Consider the following 23,993-nt stretch of genomic DNA (forward strand, 5'->3'; position numbering starts at 1 on the left):
TTGGTAGATATGTAGAACAGGACGCCTCAAGGTGACTGGAGAAATTTAACTCTAATTGGCAACTGGGTGGCGCTGTAACAACAGAAAAATGCTTAAAAATGGCTAAAATGCGACTGATTGCTGTGGCTCTCCCTGTGGCTGAATGTTGTTGTTTTCTTCTAATTTTTGGTATGACTAAGTCATGGTATGGTATGCTGTACATAATCACGGAAACTGTCAGTCAGTCATTCTGTCTGTCCCACGTTTTTCACTGATGTGGTCAATCTATGTGAAACTGCACATAGGCATTGAGGATTGGCATAGGTAGAAGGTGACAAAGCTACCAATGGGTATGGACTAGTACTATATACTTACATTACTACTGCTGCTCATACTATAACTACTAGCTCTACCACTACTACTATTGGTAATACTACTATTAATGCTGCTACCATTACCACTGGTGCTACTACTACTAATGCTAATACTACTACAACTAATTTTATTACCACTACTGATGTTAATACTATTAGTACTAAAACTGCTGCTAATACTACCACTACTAGTTTTACTACTACTGCTAATACTCCTTCCACTACTACAAGTGCCGCTGCTAATACTACTGCAACTACTACTGCTACAACTAACTATATTGCTACTGCTAATACTACTACTACTAACGTTGCTATCATTACCACCAGTGCCATTACTACCACTGCTAATGCTACTAATACTACTGCAACTGCCGCTGCTAATACTGCTACAACTGCTACAACTAATTGTTCTACTACTGCTAATACTATTACTATTGCTGCTACTGTTACAACCAGTGCCACACTGCTGCTGTCATTACCACTAGTGGCACTATTATTACTATGTTATCACTACTAATGCTGTTACTACTACTGCTGCCTACAATTTGGGGCTGCTACTGCGGCTAATTCTGTTTCCACTACTACCACTTATGGAGCAACGCCTGCGAGCTAGTTCAGGCAGTCAACTCGAGCTGCACTGATTCATACGCACACGTCATACGTCACAACGTACGTCCAAATCTGGCGGTCTCTTTAAGCTGCAAAATCTTCCCAACTCCCTCTTTGCATTGTCTATGTTGCTGCTGCCCTGCATCAGTACTGCCGCTCTCTCTTTCAGCCCCACCTTTACCCCAGCATCCACCTGCAGGCTCCAGCTAGGGGGGGAAATATCTAATCATCACTTCCCAATATCTCATGTAAACGTATCTGTGGGAAGTGATGAGGCCAGAGTCCAGACGCCAAACTCTAACGCCAAACTCTGCTGTTGAAATAAACATTTAAACGTGACTTGTCTGACTGAACTACTGCTCCTGCTGTATCTATTGCTAACACAAAAATATTTATTAGAGCAGCTTTAAACAGAACCTGAGCAAATGTACATATTTATCCTCCCCATGTTCTTTAAATAATGAGTTTAACACTTAAATCCACCTTGTTGCTATATGCTGTATTTTTGGGATAGCAGTTTGCCAACAGTAAGAAAATGCATGAAGGTGAAAATTGCCAGAAATTTAATCTGCCAGTAACTTGCCCAGATAGTATCTGGGTAGTAAAAAAACAATTGGAGTTTGGCAACTGGTATCTGGCAGATGCCAGTTGCCAAACTCCAAATGCTTTTCCCCTAATGGGACAAGGTGCCAAGCTGAGGAACTTAGTACTGTGAAGTTTTATTATTCTCTGCCTTAAACTGTTATATGCTCTGCTTTAAACAACAATGTTCTCATAGATTCCTGTAAGTGGAAACCATGTGGTGCAGCTATAGGGAGAGGGTGGTTATATTTTCCACACATTCTGTCCGTGATTGAGCATCGCTCTTAGTTACCTGTTAGCCAGCAGCTGCGACACGGTGCCTGAAGGTGACGTGAGCGTAATGGAAAGGTCGCCGCGACGACTGTGAGTGATGGTAACGCGGACAACGACATGCTCCACATAAACAACGTGCTGCAGGGGCTTGCTGGAGCAGCCTGTGCTCTCATATGCAGACGTCAGTGGCGAGCCGGGATGAATAGTTCTGTCATGAGAAGCGAGACAGGAAAAGAATAAAGACATATAGTGAGTGGCAGAGATGAGAGGAGGTTGAAAACAAGGAGCACAGTCACAAGGAAAGGCACAGTAAAGAAGAAGGGAAAAAAGTAACGTGTGCAAGAATCAATGTGAGAGAAATCCATGTGAGAAGTGAGACAGAAATAGATAAAGCGTGATAAAAGGGGAGGAATCAAGGGAAGCCCTGACTCAAAGCGGAGATGTCTCGCAGTGCAGTCGGTGTGATACCTGCTCAGCTGGATGGGAGCCTCCTCCACACACTCATGCTGTGAGGGGACTTGTTTCCAACGCTCGGCCTCCTTCACCATGCTCTCAGCATCCAGCAGGCCGAAGCCGTACAGGTGGCTCACTGAGAGACACACACACACACACACAGACACACAGACACACACATATACCACATTAGCTGGGGCATAAAAGGAGCTGTTGCTTATAAAAAAACATCACGCACTCCTGGGACTTTGTAGGCGTTTATTACTGTTCTGCTCACAGTATCTCATTAGTTTGTACGCTCACTGTTTGATAGTTTCCCTAAAAAGAGCTGAGAGAACATTTACCAAAATATGCTTATCAAGCTAAACTTATCTTTGCTCATCTTCTTTATTATAAGTTTTGAGAAGATTGGATTCAAAAGACATCATGTAATTATTCATTTTCTCCAAACTACTTGCAAATACTGAAATAAAAAAAAAAACTAGTTAGAGTTAGAAATTTAGAAGTCCAATGAGAATACCTTTGTATCCGGCTCCATTAACGAGCCAGTCAGGAGCAAGAAGATGATGAGATTTTGAGGTTCGTACAATAATGTGCTGCACATCCCTCCAGGTTAGTAAAGGGCTGAGGAAAGGTCAAACAGAGAAAAACATTTTACTCTCATCACCCGACCAAACCTATTAAATGGTGCCTGCATGTATGGATTTTGTGTGTGTGGGAGAGCTGCTTACTTGGCGTTCAAAGTGAGAGCGATGACGCCTGCAGCCATTGAGGAGGAGAGCGAGGTCTCGGATTTAGCCCGACTACAGCTCTGCTGTGGACCCAATGTTACCTGTCGAAGACACCGATTCAACAGTATTCACCTGCCTTTACACAGAACTGTGCTTTTCTTCTTTGTTCAATGGCTTTAATGGAGTAGACATTTGGGTTGAGAGATACAATAGTACACCACTAGACATTACACATATGTCTATCAACAAATGTTTTATTATACTGCTCAATCTTAATTTTCCATGTTCTTATTTTTGATTCCTATTTTCATGACCATATGACCAGAAGTCTTCTTTTTTAAAATCTTATAATATTTAACACTATGGTCCTGGTGAACTACCATAGGAAACTGCACACATCTAATATGTTTAAAATACCCAAATTAAACTGGCATTTGTTACAAGGTGGTTTAAAGGGACAGTTCACCCCAAAATCAAAAATGCATATTTTTCCTCTGCACCTGTAGTGCTGTTTATCAGATTGTTTTGGTGTGAGTTGCTGATTATAGAAGATTATAGAAGAGCAATCATAGAGACGTCTACCTTCTCTCAAATATTATGAAACTAGATGGCACTTGGCTTGTGGTGCTCAAAGCGCCAAAAATAAATAAATAAAATAAAAACACATTTTAAAAACTCAACAGTGATGTAGCTGTACAGAAATCATGACCTGGTTATCTGAGACAATCTACAGACGTTGTTGTGAGCTGTTTTATATAGGAATTTTTTTCTGTCTACCAAATTACACTGACCAACCGTATCACTGCGCAGGAGGAAGAGTGCATCTACTCACCTAGCACTACGGAGCTAGCTTACGACACAGCTCAGATGAGGGAGACCCCATTAATGTTTACATCTCGCACTGTCGCGAGCGTGAGCCTCTCGTCCATGAGTAGATGCATGTCCCTTTGCACAGTCATACAGTCGGTGGATGTAGTTTGGTTGAAAGAAAATAGTTCCTACAGGAAACTGTTCACAACAAGGTCTGTGGATTATCTTGAGTAACCAGGTCATGATTTCTGGAAAGAGACATTGCTGTTGAGTTTTTTAAGTGTATTTTTTTGTGCTTTGAGCACCACAAGCTGAGCGCCATCTAGATCCATTATATTTGAGAGAAGGCGGACATCTCTACGGCTGATATCTCCAACACTCAGCAACTCACACCAAAATAATCTAGACTGATCTATAGTACTACAGGTAAGAGGAAAAATATGCATTTTTGATTTTGGGGTGAACCGTCCCTTTAAGTCTCAGGTACATGTGGGATCACTCATAGAGGCAAAACCCACAATGCCTTATTAATCTAAGTGACAAATCATAAAGTAGGCTAATGGGATTTGGGAGTGCTATAAGAGATGGTGAAGCATTGTCAGGATTACATGATTGTGTTTTTGGTAGGGCTGCAAGATATTTGCTATTATATTAAAGTGTGCTCAGTTCTGTTTTCTGTTGCTTTTGCAAATTGCTTGTTGAATTAAAAAAAGAAAGGAAATTTATTATTTCACAAATTGAACATTGAACTGAACACAAATGGCACCAATACATTGCGATGATGATAAAATATATATATAGTGCAGCCCTAGTTGTTGGCATACTGTTGGGAGTGCTAACAAAGAAATCCTGCAGAAAGAAAACACGAGTGGAAAACCCCTCAGTAAGCCCGAGGCCAGAGGAGCAGCTCTGAGTGTTCACCCAATTTACTCTAATGAGCCACCCCACTCTGTTTACCCATGACCCCTGCAAATTACATGGAGTGAGAGAAGTATCTGCCATCCTCTGCCCTCTGACTCCAAATTTATTTAAATAGAGGACATTCCAATTTTTTTACCTGACAAAGATACAATTTGGATCAAAACACTGTCTACATAAATATGTGGAGTTAGTGTGCAGGTTTTACTTTTTTTATTGATATGTTTTCCAAAAGCCTTGCACCTCCAGCACACATAATTACACACTGCATAATTAATTATGTTTTTCCTCCCTGGTGGGTCGCAATGTAAAACACAAAGATTGCTGTCAATCATCAGGCAAAAAAAACAAAAAAAAAACAGTTGAAGTGGGTAATTAGGTATCCCATAGGAGGATATCTCCTCCAACTTTAAGAAGCATGTCATTTGGCCATATTGTCTATGCTGGCATGCCACTGTAGGCCTCCTGACTCTCTAAAGGTTCCGACTGTATAATTAGACAAGCTGCAACTGCTGCGGTGCCTTACAATGCAGCTCCTCTTATGGCTCTTTGTGCAAATGAACTATAGGCTCCAAAAATACCCTGCGACTGTTGAAGTGAATGCCACATTCCACATATTTACTCTTTAACACCATAACATAGGGGCTGAATAGCTCAGTTAACTTCTTCCTGTGTCTTTTGAATCTCAAAGTTATTGTTCTACCAGAAAGAAAGTTCATAGAGAGTGTGTCTGGGGCGTATTTGCTTGATTGACAGGTGTCTCAGACTATCACACTCAACTGCACAAGTTGTTGCTCGCTCGCCCCAAACACCGCTCTGCAGGAAATGTGTATTTTGTGGCTTTCAGGGGCTTTAAGCAGCTGGATTGTTAAATCCAACCACAGACATCCCTTAAAGTTCAACCTAAGTTACAGATGTCATCATCAAAACATAATTAGCTGTCTTTGTAAATATATAAGAAATGCCACTGAGTCTTGAAGGTAATAAAATTAATATTGTAACACAGCACATGACTCATTTATTCCATAATCTCTGTTTAGATTCACAGGAAACCCAAAGGGAGTTTTAATGTAAGTCAATGATCATTTCAGCTGCTCTTGGACAGATAGATCCACAGTGCTTTTTTTTTTCCTCAGTTTAATACAGTATAATACAATATTTTCTGTATTTGGAGTGACATGTGATGTCAGTAGATTTAAATATTTCAAATTTAATGTCTTTGAAGATCAAGTTAACCCTGGTAAAACTGATTAATTGGTTGTTAGACGTTAAGCAGTCGAGCACTGTCTGTATAACTCCTTATTATTAGTGTTAACTTACATAGTTCTTCCCAGGAAATGTCTTGAAACTACAGTATTAACAGACAATCTTGATTGACATTTGGCCATTCGTGAGATTACACTGCTGCTTCTTACAACCCCTATTCCAAAAAAAGTTGTGACTGTGTAAAATGTAAATAAAAACAGAATGCAATGTTTTGCAAATCCTTGTCGACCTATATTCAACTAACACAGTACGAAGACAAGATATTTAATGTTCAGACTGAGAAACTTTATGTTTTTTGTTGGAAATATACACTCATTCTGAATTTGATGCCTGCAACACGTTCAAAAAAGGAGCATGTTTACCACTGTGTTACATCACACCTTCTCAACACTCAGTAAGTGTTTGGGAACTGAGGACACTCATTGTTGAAGTTTTGAAAGTGAAATTCTTTAAGATTTAAAAGTGGGCTGCCCAAAATCTTCACAATTTAAAGATCATCTGTGTGGAAGAACCATTCTCGGAACCCATCGGCTGTATTCAGCGTCTGACTTCCGGCAGATGGCGATACAGCCTCTGGGCGTCTGACTTCCGGCAGATGGCGATACAGCCTCTGGGGGTTAGTTCACCGCACGGATCGTTTAACCTGGCAACAACTGCAGCCGGCTCAAACGTGATTGGTCAATATCACGCGGACAACAAACAGCCTACAACCGGGCTCTTCCGCTCGTCTTCCAGAGGCAAGATCTCCGGGGTTTGCCTACAGACTCTACATTCACTGAATGTAGAGTCTGTATATAGAGACTATGGAAGAACAGGCCAAAATCCAATCTGAACACTGTGAGAGATTAGTTTCTACATACAGGAAGTATCCAAGTATTACAGAAATTCCAGTCAGCATGGTCAATGCTTTTTTCCACTGTCATTCCACTTTATTGCATGTAATTTGTGTGAATTGAAACGTTATGATTTCTTTATCTGCTTAGTTTTATTGAGTTCTTATCAGTGACTGTTTTAATGTGTCATTTCATGTGACTGGCTGCATTGAAAATATATGCAATGAAAACATTTTGTCATGTTACCCCAGTGTATGTAGAAAATGATTTGCAAATCAATGCATTCTGTTTTATTATATTCGTTTTCCACAGTGTCCCAACTTTTTGGGAACTGAGGTTGTAAAATACATGAATAAAATTAAATAAGAATGAGCAAAAATGTCTAGTTATGTGGATAACCTTGAATTTGGGGTGATGGCTTCCAGTGAGAAAATGTTTTTTTTTTTGTAAAATTTATTGGACTGATACTGTAGAAAAAAAAAAAAAAAGTAACTTGCAGACAACAGTGTGCTTGAAACTGGTGTTAATTTGGTGGATCATAGACATCTTGATTAAGTTTAAGTTCTAAGTAAATACCACAACACACAAGATTCAGCACTGAGGTGGTTCAATTACCCATACACACCCATCTCAGCACATCAGAGCTTATATATATCTCTTGGTACTGAACAATCACACTGCACATGTTTCTTATTCTACTCACAGCCTTGACTCACCGTCTCCTCTGTCTCCCCACCAGTGTAAGCTGTCGCAAGTGTGGAGGAGCACTGCTCCAGGTAATCTGGCTTGCGTCCACGCTGAGTGCTGCTGCTGATAGAGATAGTGTAGATACTGCTGCTGTAACCGTCACAGGAGCAGTGGTCACCTCTTTGCCCTCCGTTCCCTGACGCCCAGACAAAAACAGAGCCCCTCCCGTGCCGGCCCTGAGATTAATTGGGCAGGGAGACAGAGGTGATTAATTTATTAATGATATTTACACATTGATAAGGAGAAAAAGATACGCCCTTGAAGTAAATATACAGCCGCAGGTAGGACACAGACATAAACAAACACAAGCACATGCAGCCAAAAACTCTTTCTGTCTCTCACTGTTTTGATGCCTTTCTGCAAAGCGAGACGAGTCAGAGGCCCGGGTCCCTCCAAGGTGGCCCCGTCATCTTCTGGCCCCCAGCTAGCTAAATAGATGTCAATATACTGTGGTCTGAAGCTTAATGATTGGGCCTCCACGATGTCTGTCACATCTCCATCCAGCATACGGATGCCTACAGGGAGAGATAATGTTTGGATCCATTATAGACAAAACTCTGACCTCCAGAAGTCCTTCTGCATTACAGTTTCATGCCGTCACTTAGACTCACCGCCTATCCGTGCATGGAAAGAGACTCCAACTGTGCAATGAGAGTTATTTGCAGCTGCAGCAACCATCCCTGCACACTGTGTCCCATGGCTTCAGAGAAAGGAGGAGAACATCAGAACATGAGGTTAGATGCATATGCATGAGGAGAAGATGGGCTATTTCCGTTACATCAAACCAGTGAGAAGACAGAATTCAGACTGGGGGATTTGCATATCCATATATGCATGTAATTAGCGAAAAATGGAAAGAAAAGCGTGCATTAATTAAAGTTAGAATCACGACAGTGAAGGGAAACTGCAAAACAGGTGCAAAGAGAAATCCGGGAATAATAAGTACTCACTAGTTGGAAGCATTGTTGGAATAATTCGGCGAAGGATCATCGTCTTGTCCGTTCACATCATAACTGGCGAGAGGATCCTGAATCAGATGGATAGTAAGTAGCAGCACGTTATGAGATGCCGGCGGCTATCTGTCTCTGTTTCATCAGACAAATCACAAAGAGCATTATTCACCAGTCCACTGGACAGTTAAGTGGATCAGACGTTTAATGTCCATTCCAATACTCTTGGCCGGCCTTTCTGAACCTTTGGCCCAAAAGCTCTGCCTGCAATATCTGTCTCAGCTCTGCGCTCTTACACTAAGAGCTCTGCCAAATTGCTTATGATTAATGTCCCCTTCCCGAGAACAGCGTCCCATCCCAGGGCACTTACATAATTTGGCTTCAGATCCAGATGCTCTCTCTCAATGCCATCATCTAGGACAGACACCACCACACCCTTCCCAGTATACCCTCTCCTCCAGGCCCCCGCAATGTTCATGCGAGACTGGCAGCCTTTGGACTCATCACTGCAGTGCTGTGGAGCAAATAGTGGGACATTCAATTTAGCCTCTGGGAGTAAAGAATAAATCAGGGTCTATTCTAGGCGCTGTCTGTCTGGGTTTATGTGTGTATGTGTTTCAGACATTAGCTTAGTAAAGGGAAAAAAAAAAAATCTGACTCACAATGTACCACAGGCTGTTCCACACTGAGTCGTCATAGTGCAGCGTCTGGGTGCGGTTGGATTGAGGATGAGCAGTGGGAAGGTGTTTGCTTTTCATGTCAATGGAGTAAAGGTGACTTGCTCTGGAGTTCCTCTTTGCTCTTCTGTGGATCACCTGCTGTTGGAGCCATTCCACCTTAAAAAAGAGCACACAGGGTATTTGTGCAGATGTAGGCGTGTGTAGCAGCATGGCTCAGTCTCTGTTGGATAGTTTCAGCCCACCACTTTGGTCCAGACTGAAATATCTTTGCAGCTATTGGATGCACTGCAGTGAAATCTGCCGTGAAATTTGGTGCACACTGTCAAGGTGAATTGTAATGACAATGGTGGTCACGTTTTATTGAATGTCACCGTCAGGTCATTTTTAATTGGTCGAATACGCTGTTTTATGACAAAATATCTGCATAATTAACAACATTCCCATCAGCCTCAGCTATACTTTGTTTAGCATTAATTAATGTTAGCATGCTAACATGCTAAATTAAGATGGTCTACATTCTGAATTGCATACTCTTTCTCGTTACTTTCAATCCGCACTGCAGCTGCCCTCACAAAGTACGTACTGTTGCATGGAGTTTGCGTACAATTGGAGCATCAGGGTTTCCCACACATCCATTTATTTGTGACAGCCCGCCATGAGCAATTTTCTGTTATTGGAGCTGTACTGTCACCCACTACACCCTCAGAGTGCAGAGTGCACTCTGGGCACAGACGGAGCAGCACAACACCAGACGCAGTGAAATTTAAACTAAACCGTACATTGCGCTGGTTCTAAAAATGTGCTTTCATGTGCCACTGTAGCAGCCGCTCCTCTCGTCCATATATACCTGATCAGCTCGGATCGGACTGACTAATCAGCCATCATCCCTGCTAATCAAACTCTACAAAGTGTTGCTGAGGAAAAATAAAGAAGAGCTAGGCTTGTGCCGCGTTCATGGATCCGCAAAAACCTCCAAATTTAGAGAGGGAACACAGAATGATACCAGCATGACACAAAGCTACACCGGCACAAAAACAGTAACAAAACAGAAAGTCTGCTGATCATCTGCTTTGGTGTCAGCAACCGCTACACATAAATTCAAATTCTGTGTGAAACACTGGACATACTATTTCATCATAACACTGCACCTTGAACTTTGACCATCTTGCTCATATATCCGTTGCAATCTCTACTTGATTTAAATTTGATGTAAAAATAATAAATATGCAGTTTGGAATGCAGCCGTTATCACTTAAAAGTTACCTTGGAGATAAAACAAAATGGCATTCGCCGAGCTTACCAGAGACGGAGGTCAACCCGTAGAGCTAAGCTAGCGTTACTTTGCAATTTAAGCAGGTTTAACTTTTAAGTTGTAACTTCATACATTGTAGATTGCTTGTGACTGACTGATCATAGTCATTGCAGCTTCTGTCAGCTGTCAAAAAGTTTCTTCTGCTGCTGTGCAGAGGGTTGTGGGTCAGAATAGCCAGAAAAGCATACTGGCTTGCATACTGTCAAATGGAGCATGCTGAAAATACCAGGATGTCTTACTGCACCCTGTCGCATTTTGCATACTATGTATTGACATACTGAATATTTTCCTGGCATATAAATAGGATGGTTGTATGGGGACTGACATACACAGAAGGTCAACTGCTTAAGCATCATACCTGTTAAACATTATCATCAGTTGATGCAAAAGCTCCACGAGACCTGCTGGAGTCTGGTAGGTTTAACAATAGTGACTTCAAGGCTATTTGTGGTTAAACAAAAACTATATTACTCTTTAACGAAAAGGTCTGTCTCTGTAGGATTCCTTTCCATAATCTTGTTTGACACTTACAATAATCTGAGCCTGTCAGTGGCAAAACAAACACTTTTAGTGGACATGCACTGACACTGCGCAATTGCATTAACGTTACATTGCAGCCTGTTTCACAGCTGTCAGCTGTCTCGCTCAATACTGGACCAATTTCAAAAATTGTTTTTCCCATTAGTCCCTTAGACACAAAAACATGGGGAAAAAAGGTTCAGGGTGAAAAATACCAAAGTTACCCTTTAATGACTTTTGGCATCTTGAGGCCATGATGTGAGGGGGTGGTTGTGTGTGGAAGGGGCCAGTGCATGAACATGTGTGTGCTTAGGTGTTTGGAAGTAGGGAGGGGGACATGCTGCTGATTAATAATCCAGCAGAGTGTCCTCATATCCCATTACTATACCTTGGTCTCCTTGGCGACGCTAACAGACACCTCTTTGTTGGACACGGTGGACCTCTTCGCCGTCTCGTGGTGGCGAAAGCTGTAATAACTCCTCAAGTCTCCAATCTGGTGAAGCACACATCAAATCCTCTAAATTAATTTGTTGTCGGGTGGAGGCGTGTTGCTGGTCCTGCTCCGTCACTGTACTAAACAGCTGTTAAATTATGAAAACTGCCTTTGGTGTGTTTCATTAAAGCGGCTACCTTACACCTGTGATAGTTTTTCAGGTAACAGCAACCTGAGCCACAAGACTGCAGCCACACTGCTGCTCACGTGTGCGTGTCCATAATGCCATGACGTAAACAGATTCTTTTTAATATATAAGAAACTGAGCTCTGAGTAATTTATGCTTAATATAAAAAGTGTCACAGGCTGGCTACTTTCTGTGACTGACAAGAATAAATTATGGTCCTAATTTATTCCCTGATGGTTCTGTTGTGAAATTTCCTTTTGACTTCTGACCTCAGCAATATGAAAGTAAGTATCACAGGGTCGTCCTGGTTCATATCACCTGCAGTGAAACATGGACCCAAGACCTACAACTTTCATTACAGCACCAATCCCCAGGGAGTACATGTGTTGAATTTTATGGCCCTAGCCTCTAAGACTCGCTCTGTTTTATTTATTTGCTTTATCATTTATTGATTTAGTTTTTATTTGGTAATTCTGTGGGTGTATTGACATCTCTGGTCTGATTGATTTCTGTTTTTCCTTTCTTTTTTATGTCTTTTGTATAAATGAGTTCTTTCAAATTCTCTGCAACAATGATTGAAATGGCAATAAAGTGCTGGATCTTGGTTCTTCAAGTTTAACTGTTCTGATAATTAATATTATATTGCCAGGGATAGAATAATGAAATATATCCAAGAGGTGAGAGAACAAAATGTGATTTTTTTTTCTTTTTTCGGCAGCTTGATATCCTTCTCACACCAACGATCATCCCGGCAGACTTGTAATGTAGATGAGCAGCTGCTGACTTCTGATAAAAAAAAGTTCTTCAAAAACTCCTCCAAAGTACAAACCAGTTCGAGTTATTACCTTTTTTATCATTTTGAGACATCATCATCTACAGCAGCCATAAAAATGACTTTCGACTGTCAAATATAATCATGATTTTATGAAATCTTGTGCAAAAAAATTAAAAATGACTCAAGTTTCTGTCAGGCAGATGGGAGAGAATGAACTGACAAAAGAATTTATTGCACTTAATTTCAAATATCACACAATTTCTGTAACTACTAATGTTGGATATTTGCTATAATATTGTTTTAAATGACACTGCAGATGTAGCAGTCTGGTAATTGGTTAAATGGGACACTATTAGTCCAATGATTTAGATGACTACACCTCTATCAGTTACAATGGTGTGTTAGAGAAGTTTTTGGACATCATTCTGTATAGTGGATTTTGTGCCTTGCAATGCCTTTGAATGGGATGAGGCCTAAGATGCAGCTTGTTGACTGACTCAAAGGCCTGAGCCTCCCTACAGGCCCAAACTTTAAAAGACAGCAAATGCTCAGTGAGTCACTGTCTGGGGCTTCTTACACAGTACATTGAAAGACACTTACCTGACCCATATTAGTAAATCCATATTTTTCTGCTATCCTGTCAACAGACTCACGGTCCCCTCTTATTTTCATGGCCCAGTCGTTGGTGTAAATTGTTGCATGACAGACCTGGAGCACAGTTCCCATCCACAGCGCCAGAAAACGCACCATGACAGCAGAGAGAAGGAGGCCTCCACTAATTAGACAGAGCCCAGGTGTTTCAGACGTCCTCCCTGCACACTGCTCCTCTGTGGAAAATATTTGTCATTGCCGAAAACTGAAGTTCACTGTGGCAAAGACAAGTTTCATCAGATGCTCAGCGGGAACGGAAGGATCTTTACCGGTGTGGTGTCGACGCAACACCTCGGCTGGCTCTCCTTCACTGGGAACAGGCTACTATCAGGTTACTGCTTCAATATGGGAGCCAGGGATCAGCTGTGTTTCCTTTATAAGCATCTGACCTGTGGTTGCAGCCTGTGAAGTCCCCATGGTGCAGCCTCGTCTGTATGTTGCAGGTTTAATAATATGAACAATTTTCCGCATTAATTCTCCCTGTAGTTATTGTAGTAAAAACATATGTACACGATGTGTAAGTGCTCAAGAGGAAAAGGTCAACTTGCTTGTAGATATTGCCAGGGGCGGAGTGGCAAGGAAAAGCAGCCAGGGAATTTGCTGTAAAGAGGCCCAGTTTCATACACTAAATCTGAGCTAACACAGTGTCTTTGTGATCAACAAATCATTAATAAAAAAAAAAAGGCTGTTAATTTATGTATATTTTTTGTGTTAGGCCAATATGTAAAACTATGATCTAATTATTCAGGGTTTTCCTCCTCATGTTTGTGTGTACAGAAAGCAATATTCAGAGCTGAATAAATGTAATAATGACCTGACACCTAATTAGGCCTAATAGCCTGCTTTTCAGAATTATTTTCATTATTAAAAATATTGCAAAACAGTCAACAGAACTAAATTAGACTCAGCAGACTCTGCCCACAGGAGCACACTATTTTCACATTACATTTTTTACACAAAGCACACTGTATTTACACAAAGTAAGTATTTAACAAATAATTCTTATTGCTGGGCTGGCTATCAAATATTATATGCCTTTAAGGAGGTGTAGCCAACATGGTGCACGCAAGGGCCTGCTCGCCAGCAGGGAGCCAATGAGTCACCCACAGCCATTGCACATCCTATGGAACCAAGCAAGCCATCACATGCATCTCTGTGGTCAAATCAGCCGATGTTACTACTGTAGTTCACTAATAGGCTCACACTCCTGCTATATTCATTCAAATGACTCAGATGGAGCTGATGGGGAGAGATAACAGAGGGTTAGCAGAGGAGCACACAGTGTAACCACATCCAGTTTTAAAAACAGCTGTTAACAAAGGGTACATCATGTGAAAACATCACGGGAAAAAGGACCGACTCCCATTAAACTGGCCCATTAGAAAAATTCCTGAACTTCCCGATGGCCATCTGCACCAAATTACAACAAAATGTCATCCTTACAGGCCTCCATAATTTAATGGTCTTTTAAAATTGCTAACACCAGGAACTCATATATGGCAAATGTCAAGGAAATGTGACACTTGAATAATATATGAATAAAATAAATAGGCTACATCATCATCATCATCATCATCATCATATGGTTTTCTTTTGGACCATTATATTGGAACTGGTCATGTTTACCCTCTTGAGTCATTGGTGTACATGGCCCAAAATTATTTGTTTTACTAAATATGTAAAAAGAAGAAAAAAAAAAAGAAATACAAACAGATGCACTTCAAATTTTGCTACATGTATCTTACTGTGATTATAATTTAAGTACATTTACACATGTACTTAAATACTTGTACTTTACTCGAGTTACTTGAATTTATTTCCATTTTATGCTGCTTTATATTTCTACTCCACCACATTTCAGAGCGAAATATTGTACATTCTCCTCCACTACATTCATTTAACAGCTGTAGTTGCCTCATACTTTTCAGATTAAGATTATACATGAAAAAAAAAATACATAATGAGCTTATAAAATACAACACATTGTTGAAGATTAAACCAGTGGTTTTATCTTGTGACCCCCTTACAAAAAAAGCAATGCTGAGTATAGTCATGTTGTCTTCCTCATAACATGTGATGGTTGTTTCAGTCTCCTCTTTGCTCCTGGACAAACCATTATTTTGTGGAGAAGAAGAAAAGCAACATCAGAGCATCTGTGGAGTGGCTTGCTTTGCCAGTATGAGTACTCTGCTATGATATGAGCCACCGACACAATGACATACTCAGTCATGTAACTGTCTAATCTGATCATATGGTGTGTGTTTGCAGTAAAAAGCCTTATCCTGAACCCGGAAGATGTGTTTAGAATTTAGGGGGAAAAAAACAATATTTAAAAATAATATTTGCCTGGAGGCAACAGATTTTTTTGTATTAATGTTTTTTGGCCAAATGCTTTTCCCCTTGGCACCGCAGCAGACTGTGCATTGTGAAGCGATATCCCCGCATTTAAAAATTCACTGCTTTAACTGGGTCAATCTGAAGCAATCAGAAAAAAATCCTTCATGGTGTGTAAGAAGACCATCAAGATATTCTTCAATTTTAATGCTGCAATTCTACACAGAGGAGAAAGACTAGAAACTTGAGTGGTGACAAATTGCAGCGAGTGAACTGAGAAAGAAACCTACAGTGTGTTGGACTATGGCAGTGCTAATCTGCTGCACATGTTTGATTTCTAAAAACATTAACAGTACAGTACTTTATTTTTTAAAATAAATTTCACATGTGCATTCAAGACTCATTTTAATGTTTCTAGCAATTGCGCACATAGCATTAAAGTCATTAAAAAATTAAATAAAGCATTAGGCACAGAGGTGGTGTCTAATAAACATGCAGAGTACGAGACAGTAGTTTAAAGGAATAGTTCCAGTACTTAGACATAGCCAGACCAGCATGTTTCCCATTTCCAGTCTTTGTGCTAAGCTAAGCTGTCACTACATATTTAACATGAGAGTGGTGTCAGTCTTCTCATCTACTTTAACACTCCACCAGAGAGTGAAAAAGCATATTTCCCAAGATACTGAACTTTAATATAAACCTGGTATTCAATTAAATCGGATGATCTTTAACCGTGGCAGTGTTTTAATGTTGCAGCTCTTATGCTCCTTAATTTGAATAAATGAACACATAAATAAATGAATAAAGTCGATGAAAGATGAGAGATCCTTTCAGTCATAATATTGCAGTTCTAGGGAAGCATGTACACTTAGCGTCGCTTCTCTTACTCCTGCCTGTCTGCCAGTTCAATTGGAGCAGCAGCTGGATGGTTGTGTGCAGACTGGTTAACATGTAGCATGTCAGCGTACACTCTATGTGGCAACTGGGTCACCAAACCCAAAAATCACTTATAATGTCCTTAATAGAGAGCCGATTCTTTTTATATAAATATCTTATCATGCTATTGTTTAATAAAACATGGACAAAAAAAAAGAAGTCTAACTTAATGTCAACTTCGGTGTAAAAAATGAGCCTTTAAAGTCAATAAATTATGTTGTTTTTCCATCTTTCCTACAAAGAGAGCTGTCTTTTATAGCATTATCTTTGATTTATGATCAGTGCCAGCGCCTTTTCAGCAGAATTATCTGTAAGTAAAAACATCTAAATTATATTTTAAAATCTGTTGCAAAAAAAGTGCATAATGGTAAAATAAAACGTGTTTTGCATTCACTTGTTGGTGAAGAGAAACTGGAGGAAGTGAACTAAATTAAATCCTCTTTATGATCTACAAAGCTCTGTTTCATCTTGTTATATTGTAGCACACTACAGAGAAAGCCAATCTTAACTTCTCATCCAACGCCAAAGTAGCTTATTATTGCATGTTTCATGCACTACAATACTGTATTACATGGAGAAATGCAAATGGCTGGAGTTGATAGGAATTTAAGGATTACCAGAATATGTGATGCAACATGTCCCAGTATGTTAATTTGAGTTGGAGCTTTGTTAGCGCTTTATCAGAAGAACTGTTGCCTGTTTTGCATTACATAAGACCGAGCCTTGTGAACATGATCACAAGTCATCAGCGCAGTTTACTGTTATTGTACTGATGAAATTCTTTAGGGGCAGTCATTTCAATTAATGCCACAGCATTAGGCATATAATTATGCCACTAGAGACGTACTATGTGTGTGGCAGGTAGATGAGGTTCATAATGTGATGTATATTGCATGCTGTTGGAGGATCCCTTACTAATTAAGAGGGGATGTAGGCAACAGCCTCTTGTTGCTGATTTGATGCTGTGGGAAATAAAGAGATGGAGCAGCAGCTGGTCTTGTGCCAGGGTTTGTATCTAAATAGATGCAAAACAATCATTCAGATATATAATAAGAAAGTAATAATTACAGTTATCGCCTTGCAGTAGTATGCCCCCGTGAACCAGCCAAGCTACAGTTACAGTTTACATCCATGTCTGTCCAGACTCATATGCAGCCATGACTGTTGACAATCTTCAAATATGAATGTGGCTCCAAATTCTAAAACACGGATGCTTCACACATCTTCAACCTGGCAGCACAGAAGATCTATATAATCACCACAGTTCCAAGGTGAGCCTGGTCTCACTCCAAAGTCGTCAAAGTCCAATGCTTGGGCAGTGACTTGCGGCGCCAGGAACCAATGAAAAAAGACGTCCTTTAATGTCGGCATGATATGTAGCCTGTTACCATTATAGTTTAATGGCACTCTGCGGGATCAGCGACATACACTGACTTTCACCCTAGAAAATATTGTTCGCGTCTTGTAAGATTCTAAAGCCAAACCCTGTTCTTATTGCCTAAACCTACCCAGATGTTTTTGTTGCCTAAACCCAACGTAGTGCGTTTATTTTGAAAGAGACTGTATGTAAACGTAAAATTTCCAGGGAAAATGGAAGTATCTTTAAAGAAGAGAACTTGACAGCGTCTCAGAACTTCAACAAGCAACACAAACAGGGTACCTTGCCCGTAGTATGTGGACATAAAAAGTCCATGACCAAACTGTCAATATGTGATGAGGTCGGAGTGAGAATATGTTGCCAAGGTGGACACCCAAGATTAGTGTCACCAATTCAGTATCTGACCAAAAGTCTCCCCTTCTGTTCCAGAGTCATGGTAAAGTCAAGTTGAACTTTGACCTTTTGGATATAAAATGTTACCTACTTATTCATTTTATTCTATTCGATATTTGTGTGGATTTTTTAGTCATAATCAACATATGAATTCTTGAATTATGGCAAAAAAACATGTTTTGTAAGGTCAAAGTGGCATTTAACCACCAAGATATTATCAGTTCATCCTTGAGTCCAAGAGGACGTTTGTGCCAAATTTGGGGAAATTCTCTCAAAGCCTTCTGGAGACATGGCATTCACAAGAATGAGACAGATGCAAGGTCACAATGACCTTGACCTTTGACCACCAATTAATCAGTGATTCCAAGTGGACATTTGTGCCAAATTTGAAGAAATTACTTCAAGATGTTCTTGCGATATTGTGTTCACATGAGGTCAGAGTGACCTTGACCTTTGGACATTTAACCACCAAAATCCTTGAGTCTAAGTCAAAATTTGTGTCAAATTTGAAGATATTGCCTCGAGGCATTCTTGAGATATCATGTTCACAAGAACAGGACTGAAAACCCAAAAACATAAGGCCTCCAACCATGACTATCACCGGCGCAGAGGCATAACAACCAGGAAAAAAAACCCTTCAAAAACAATGTACTGTATGTAAATACTGATAGATACTACTATGAAATATGTAACTATCCTATTTATTTCAGGAACAGTTCGACATTTTGGGAAAATTAGGTAAGAAGATTGATGCAGTCTCATCTAAAAGCTATGGCCAGCATCTGGTTAGCTTAGCTTAGCACAACGACTGGAAACAAGTGGAAACTTCTGGCCTGCATCTGCATCTACCAGCACCTCTAAAGTTCACTTATTATCCCTGCTTACAGTATTCAATGGTTCAGAAGGTTTTCAATCCCTTTGATTTATCTGTAATATTATATTACTCAGATACAACCTTTGTTTACAACAAGGACAGTCTAGAGAAGTTTTTAATAGGCAATGTTTGACAAAGCAGGACATTGATCGCTTTGACCAACTTCTGAGCTAGCTCGTTACAGAGGACCTGCAGGTAAATGTAAGCAGCAACCACAATAACAACTGAACCATGGAAAATCAGTAATTCTGGATGAGCTCTCTGTTGTGGATCAAAAAATAAAGAGCCTAAAGGAAAATTGTCTCTCAAACACTTCTAAATAGCAGAATAAATGTACAATGCAACCAGAGAAAAACCTGAAGAAAATCAAAGTTTCAGAATGTTACAAAAACAGTGTCTGTTCTATCATCACGTACCAATTCATGGCAAATTCTGAGAAAGAAAAAGACGAAATCAGCATGAAAATGGTCTCTCCGAGCTTCTGGCTTGGATACCAACCTGTCAGAATATTTTGGTGTTTAAAGTCATGTTCAATGTCCACTGTGACCTTGAATTGTAAATTACAAAGAACAGATTCATGATGCAATATGCGCTCACAGTCTTTATCATCGGCTTCACAATGGAGTAGAAAACAAACTAGCTGAACAAAACAAAGGAAAGGTACCTCTCGGCAAAGCAGTCACAGGACTTTGAAGTTATCTAACATGTCTTCAGAGAGTCTGACTTTGATGTTCAGAAAACTCCTCTCAAACAGTGACACATTCCCCTGGAAATAATTGTCAAACGTGTTCCTGAGCACACTGACTGCCCTGCAGGCAGCACAGGCATGAACTCTTATTTATTCTTTGTTGAAATTTTTTACTGTTTTATAAACTCTCATTGTTTGGCAACATGAGTTTTGCTGCGTGACATGTCATGGTAAGTAGTTCACATTTTGAAGCTGTGAACACTGCCAGCCGTAGGGTGCATTTGAGTTTATTTCTTTTGTTTGTGAACTGTCAGATCTTTAACTTGTGCACGGGGTCAGTTATCAACTGAAGCTACAGTATCTGTGACCACGTTTTAAAACGTGTTGGAACCAGCCTCCAAATTCTGTGGGGCAAACCGAGGATGCAGGAAGACCAGTTTGAGTAACAGATACATGTATTTAAATGCCATAACACTGAGCCAGCAGCTCATAATACTCTTTTTTATGAGTATAATTACTACACTAAATGTGCAGTATTCATAAAACAATCTACTACACTCTATGTGCAATATTCACAAACACATTACGTGTAGTTTTTACCTGTTACACTAGTTTATTTTTAATTAATCATTCATTATTGTGTGGACTGGATGGTTGAATGTATGGAAAATGTGGTTTTTAACTGTCGACACCTTACAGGAGTAGCATGAAGGAGTCGGAGTACCTAATTTAGTTGTGTTTTTTTAATGATACAATTACAATAAAAGGCATTGTGATTCTGATTGTAACCGGATTTTACAACTCTGGAATGTTATTATTTTGGTATTGCCTTCTTTCACAAAGTGTCTATCAGCACCCACGTGAGAATAGTCACACTGCAGCTATTCGGCTATTTACACCAATCCCTTGTGATGCATAATTAAGGATCCAGTTGTTTGCTATAATTGGCTAGTGCTCGTCATTCTGACACCTCAAAGTCAGAACCAATTAGAATTTGGGCAAAGAAGTCATGGTTAGGGTTTGTACCAGCCAATCTTGGATATTCTTTGAGATTTAAGTGGTAAATTTCCAAGATATAAAATCACATATGTATTGCCAGGAAGTCAAGAGATACAGCATAAAGACAGCCACAGTCCTCAGAAGTTGCAGTGAGTCCCATGTGAGTCAGTGTTGGCTTATTATTTATAGAATAAGTGGGTTTATTAATTTCAGTTTTTAGAGTGTATAAAGCTGTTGGATGCACAATGTGTACATTAACCTTAGCAGAACAGCTGAATAGACACATTCATGGTAATGTCATATTTGGACGTTGCTAGGATGCCCAAGAATATGTACACCTGGGTCTAAATATTATTGGGGCTACAGACACCTGGGTGCAAGTAGCATCTACCATTATTTTATTTTATTTTTTCTACAGCAGTTGCAAGGTAGACATAAACACAGAGTTCACATTTCAAAGACATGTACCAGGAATGTGTGTTTGATATATTCCGCCACTTCAGCAATAGCACTGCATTGCATTGCGGCAAAAGTGCCTCGCTGTGTCAACGGGCAAATCACAAATTAAACAGTGGGGTTAGTGTCGTCTCACGCAGGGCTACAGTCAGTTTGACCACAGCCTAATTCAAGGTTTATGCAATCAACCCTGGTGCACATTTGCTCACGTGCATCTCAAAGAAGCATGTTTCAGCCTTAACATTAACTGATATATAAATGCATCTGTGGCCTACACAGTGCACACCATGATGCTGCTGACATACTGTCACAAAAACACAAAACCCAAGTCATTAAAATTGAAGAAATGAGCCCACAGTCAAAACTTTGCTCACAGCTCAGCTCCTATGACGCTGTTCCTCCGAAGCCCCAACTATGTACATTTAGGAAGTTCTTCTGATTCTTCTGAACCTCCTCCAACATCTCTGGTTTGAATTCAGTCTGGGCCCTTGTCGAATACCATCCCACTCTTTCTTAAAATCTTCGCTGTGAGTGTGTGTGTGTGTGTGTGTGTGTGTGTGTGAGTCGACTCTGAAGTTTTCTGTGAAGCCAAAATGTCCAAAACTAATCAAAACTTATGCAACTTATTGACAGAAATTCTGCACACTGGGATGTGTTCCTGCCCAGCCTGCCAGAATGCTCTTTTCATGTGCGCCATGTACATCTGATGGTACGTGTTGCCTTGTATGGAGAACCGTGGTGTCGCAGGTCTGCAGTGTTTCTGTGTCCTCCGAAGCCATGTATTTACATTTCATTGCCCATTTTTGCGTCAGTGACAGCAGTGGCAAGGGAGAATTTAGCTCATATTTTATTAAACCAATCTGCAGCTATCGCAGTTGACTCAGAAACTTGGCAGGTCGTCTTGAAATGGGTACTTTTTAATTCATTATTTATCATGTCCCAGTGACACACACACACACACACACACAAAATACTGCAGTGCTACACATATAGATATAACCGGAATACTCTGTGTGTGTGTGTGTGTGTGTGTGTGTGGTTGAGATTCCTCTGAAATCCAGAGAGCCGAGCCAGAGGATGTGCCCAGGCATTGTGTGTGTATGTGTGTGTATGTGGGTGTATTTTTAATTTGGATCCCCTGGTCCACATTCAATCCATATTTTTCTTTTATTTGGTCACTAATGAGGCTCCTATTTCAGTTCAAAGAAAAGAAAATTCTTTCAAGTATCACTGCTACTTTGGGGCTTGTTTATCGGCATCGTTATTAACTCATTGAGAAAAGACAGTTTATGTTGCATCATTTATGGCATTAGCCTTCAAATAATATTATTTCTTCACCGGACTCGCGGACAGGTTGCGTCTCCAGCACCTCTGACTCCTCGGTCTGATTGACTGTTAAATGACCTCTTTAGTTGTAATGTGGTAAAGTGAAACATAATATCTCTATAGCAGCCTAAGCTCAATGACTCATGCAGTATTAGCTTTGCTGCTTCCTCTCAGCATGCAGAGGCAGTTGTAGTTGTTTTCACATGCCCATTATGCACGGTTGTTGATGCCTCAAGACATGGTTATTTTTTTTCTCCTTCATTTTAAGTCGAGCCTGGACTGATGTTGCACTGAGTTGCGTGAGCCAACTTTGACCCTTGATGTTTCTTTGAAGAGGCCTCCAAATAGGCTTGTTCTCTCCCTTTCTCTGCAGGCCTCTCCGGAGCTCCATAATGACCGGAGCCCATTTACCTGATGTGTCAGTGTGACACACCGGCAGCCTGGGTTGCTTTCCATGTAAAGCTTTTCTCCCTTTTGTGTGTGCCAGCATTCTTGAATAGCACTGCAGCATTGCTGACAAAATAGTTACCTACCTCCTCACCCCAGAATCCCTGCACACACACACACACACACACACACACACACACACACACACACACACACACACACACACACCACACACACACGCACACACTTCCTTTCTCTTTATGGATTCAAAGCCAGTCTTCTCTGGCTCCTTTGTTCCCCACTCCAGGCTGGGCTCAGATCCTCTCTGCTCTCTGTAAGCCCGCTCTGCTCTGTCATCAGGATTACAGGCTGTGCTGTAGCAGATTAATGACTGACAACTCTACACTCCTCTCAGCATTGCACGGCACACACAGAGCTACTAGGAGGGAGCGTGTGCCTGGTTGTGAGGGAGAGAGGAACAACTGCGGGGGAGATAATGCATTGTGTCGGTCTGAGAACAATATGTTAGCTGTGTGATTGTGTGTGTGAAGTGGAATTGTGTGGTTGTGAGACTGCGCACGGCAGGGTTTGTGTGAAAATGTGTTATTTTGAAGCTGCGGTACGTGCAGCAAAGGCTTTTCAACTTCTACACCTCAGTGCAGCTCAGCAGGACACAGAGTTAAGTTGTGGGGCCTCAGTTGAACGAGCTTAGGTTGATGTGTCTGTGTGTCTGTGTGTGTGTATACTCATGTGTACATATGCATGTTTCATGTTTTGAGAGAGCCCAACAAGAGTCAGTGGCAGTCCTAAGTCCAGTACATCAGGGAGTGTGGACTCCTGCCTGACACGGATGGATATTCCCTCCAATAACTCTTCTCAACAAAAACACAACAGAGTCTGTTTCTAACTGCTTTGTTTGAGGGCAAAGTGGAAGCTGGCAGTGGTTGTACAAATCCAAACAAGCAGGCAAACAAACTGAGAGCTAACACTTTCCGAAGTTTGGAATAAATTAGGCCAGGATCTCATACCACCTCAGAGCCTCATAGAAGCAGCTTATGTGTGTCATGAATTACTAAGTAGTAATATTTGGGGCTTCTCACAGCCATCAAACAGCTGAGGCTTAATTTCCTGAGACTTGCC

General features: G+C 40.6%; 1 protein-coding gene across 1 annotated transcript in view; it reads right to left on the minus strand.

The window, feature by feature from the left end:
- The window catches only part of pcsk5a (proprotein convertase subtilisin/kexin type 5a), a 37,907-nt gene extending 24,549 nt beyond the window's left edge, over window positions 1-13,358 (minus strand). Inside the window, exons 1-12 of the mRNA XM_050053606.1 lie at window positions 13,032-13,358; window positions 11,425-11,529; window positions 9,188-9,361; window positions 8,896-9,039; window positions 8,526-8,602; window positions 8,187-8,275; window positions 7,918-8,090; window positions 7,545-7,751; window positions 3,002-3,102; window positions 2,791-2,894; window positions 2,286-2,406; window positions 1,837-2,025 (exon numbers count right to left, since the gene is read on the minus strand). Coding sequence (XP_049909563.1) covers window positions 1,837-2,025; window positions 2,286-2,406; window positions 2,791-2,894; window positions 3,002-3,102; window positions 7,545-7,751; window positions 7,918-8,090; window positions 8,187-8,275; window positions 8,526-8,602; window positions 8,896-9,039; window positions 9,188-9,361; window positions 11,425-11,529; window positions 13,032-13,181 — 1,634 coding nt within the window. The 5' untranslated portion in view covers window positions 13,182-13,358. The remainder of the gene's footprint in view (window positions 1-1,836; window positions 2,026-2,285; window positions 2,407-2,790; window positions 2,895-3,001; window positions 3,103-7,544; window positions 7,752-7,917; window positions 8,091-8,186; window positions 8,276-8,525; window positions 8,603-8,895; window positions 9,040-9,187; window positions 9,362-11,424; window positions 11,530-13,031) is intronic.
- Between the last annotated feature and the right edge of the window lie 10,635 nt (window positions 13,359-23,993).

This window comes from Epinephelus moara, chromosome 9, assembly GCF_006386435.1.
Source record: "Epinephelus moara isolate mb chromosome 9, YSFRI_EMoa_1.0, whole genome shotgun sequence".
Classification (NCBI taxonomy): Eukaryota; Metazoa; Chordata; class Actinopteri; order Perciformes; family Serranidae; genus Epinephelus; species Epinephelus moara.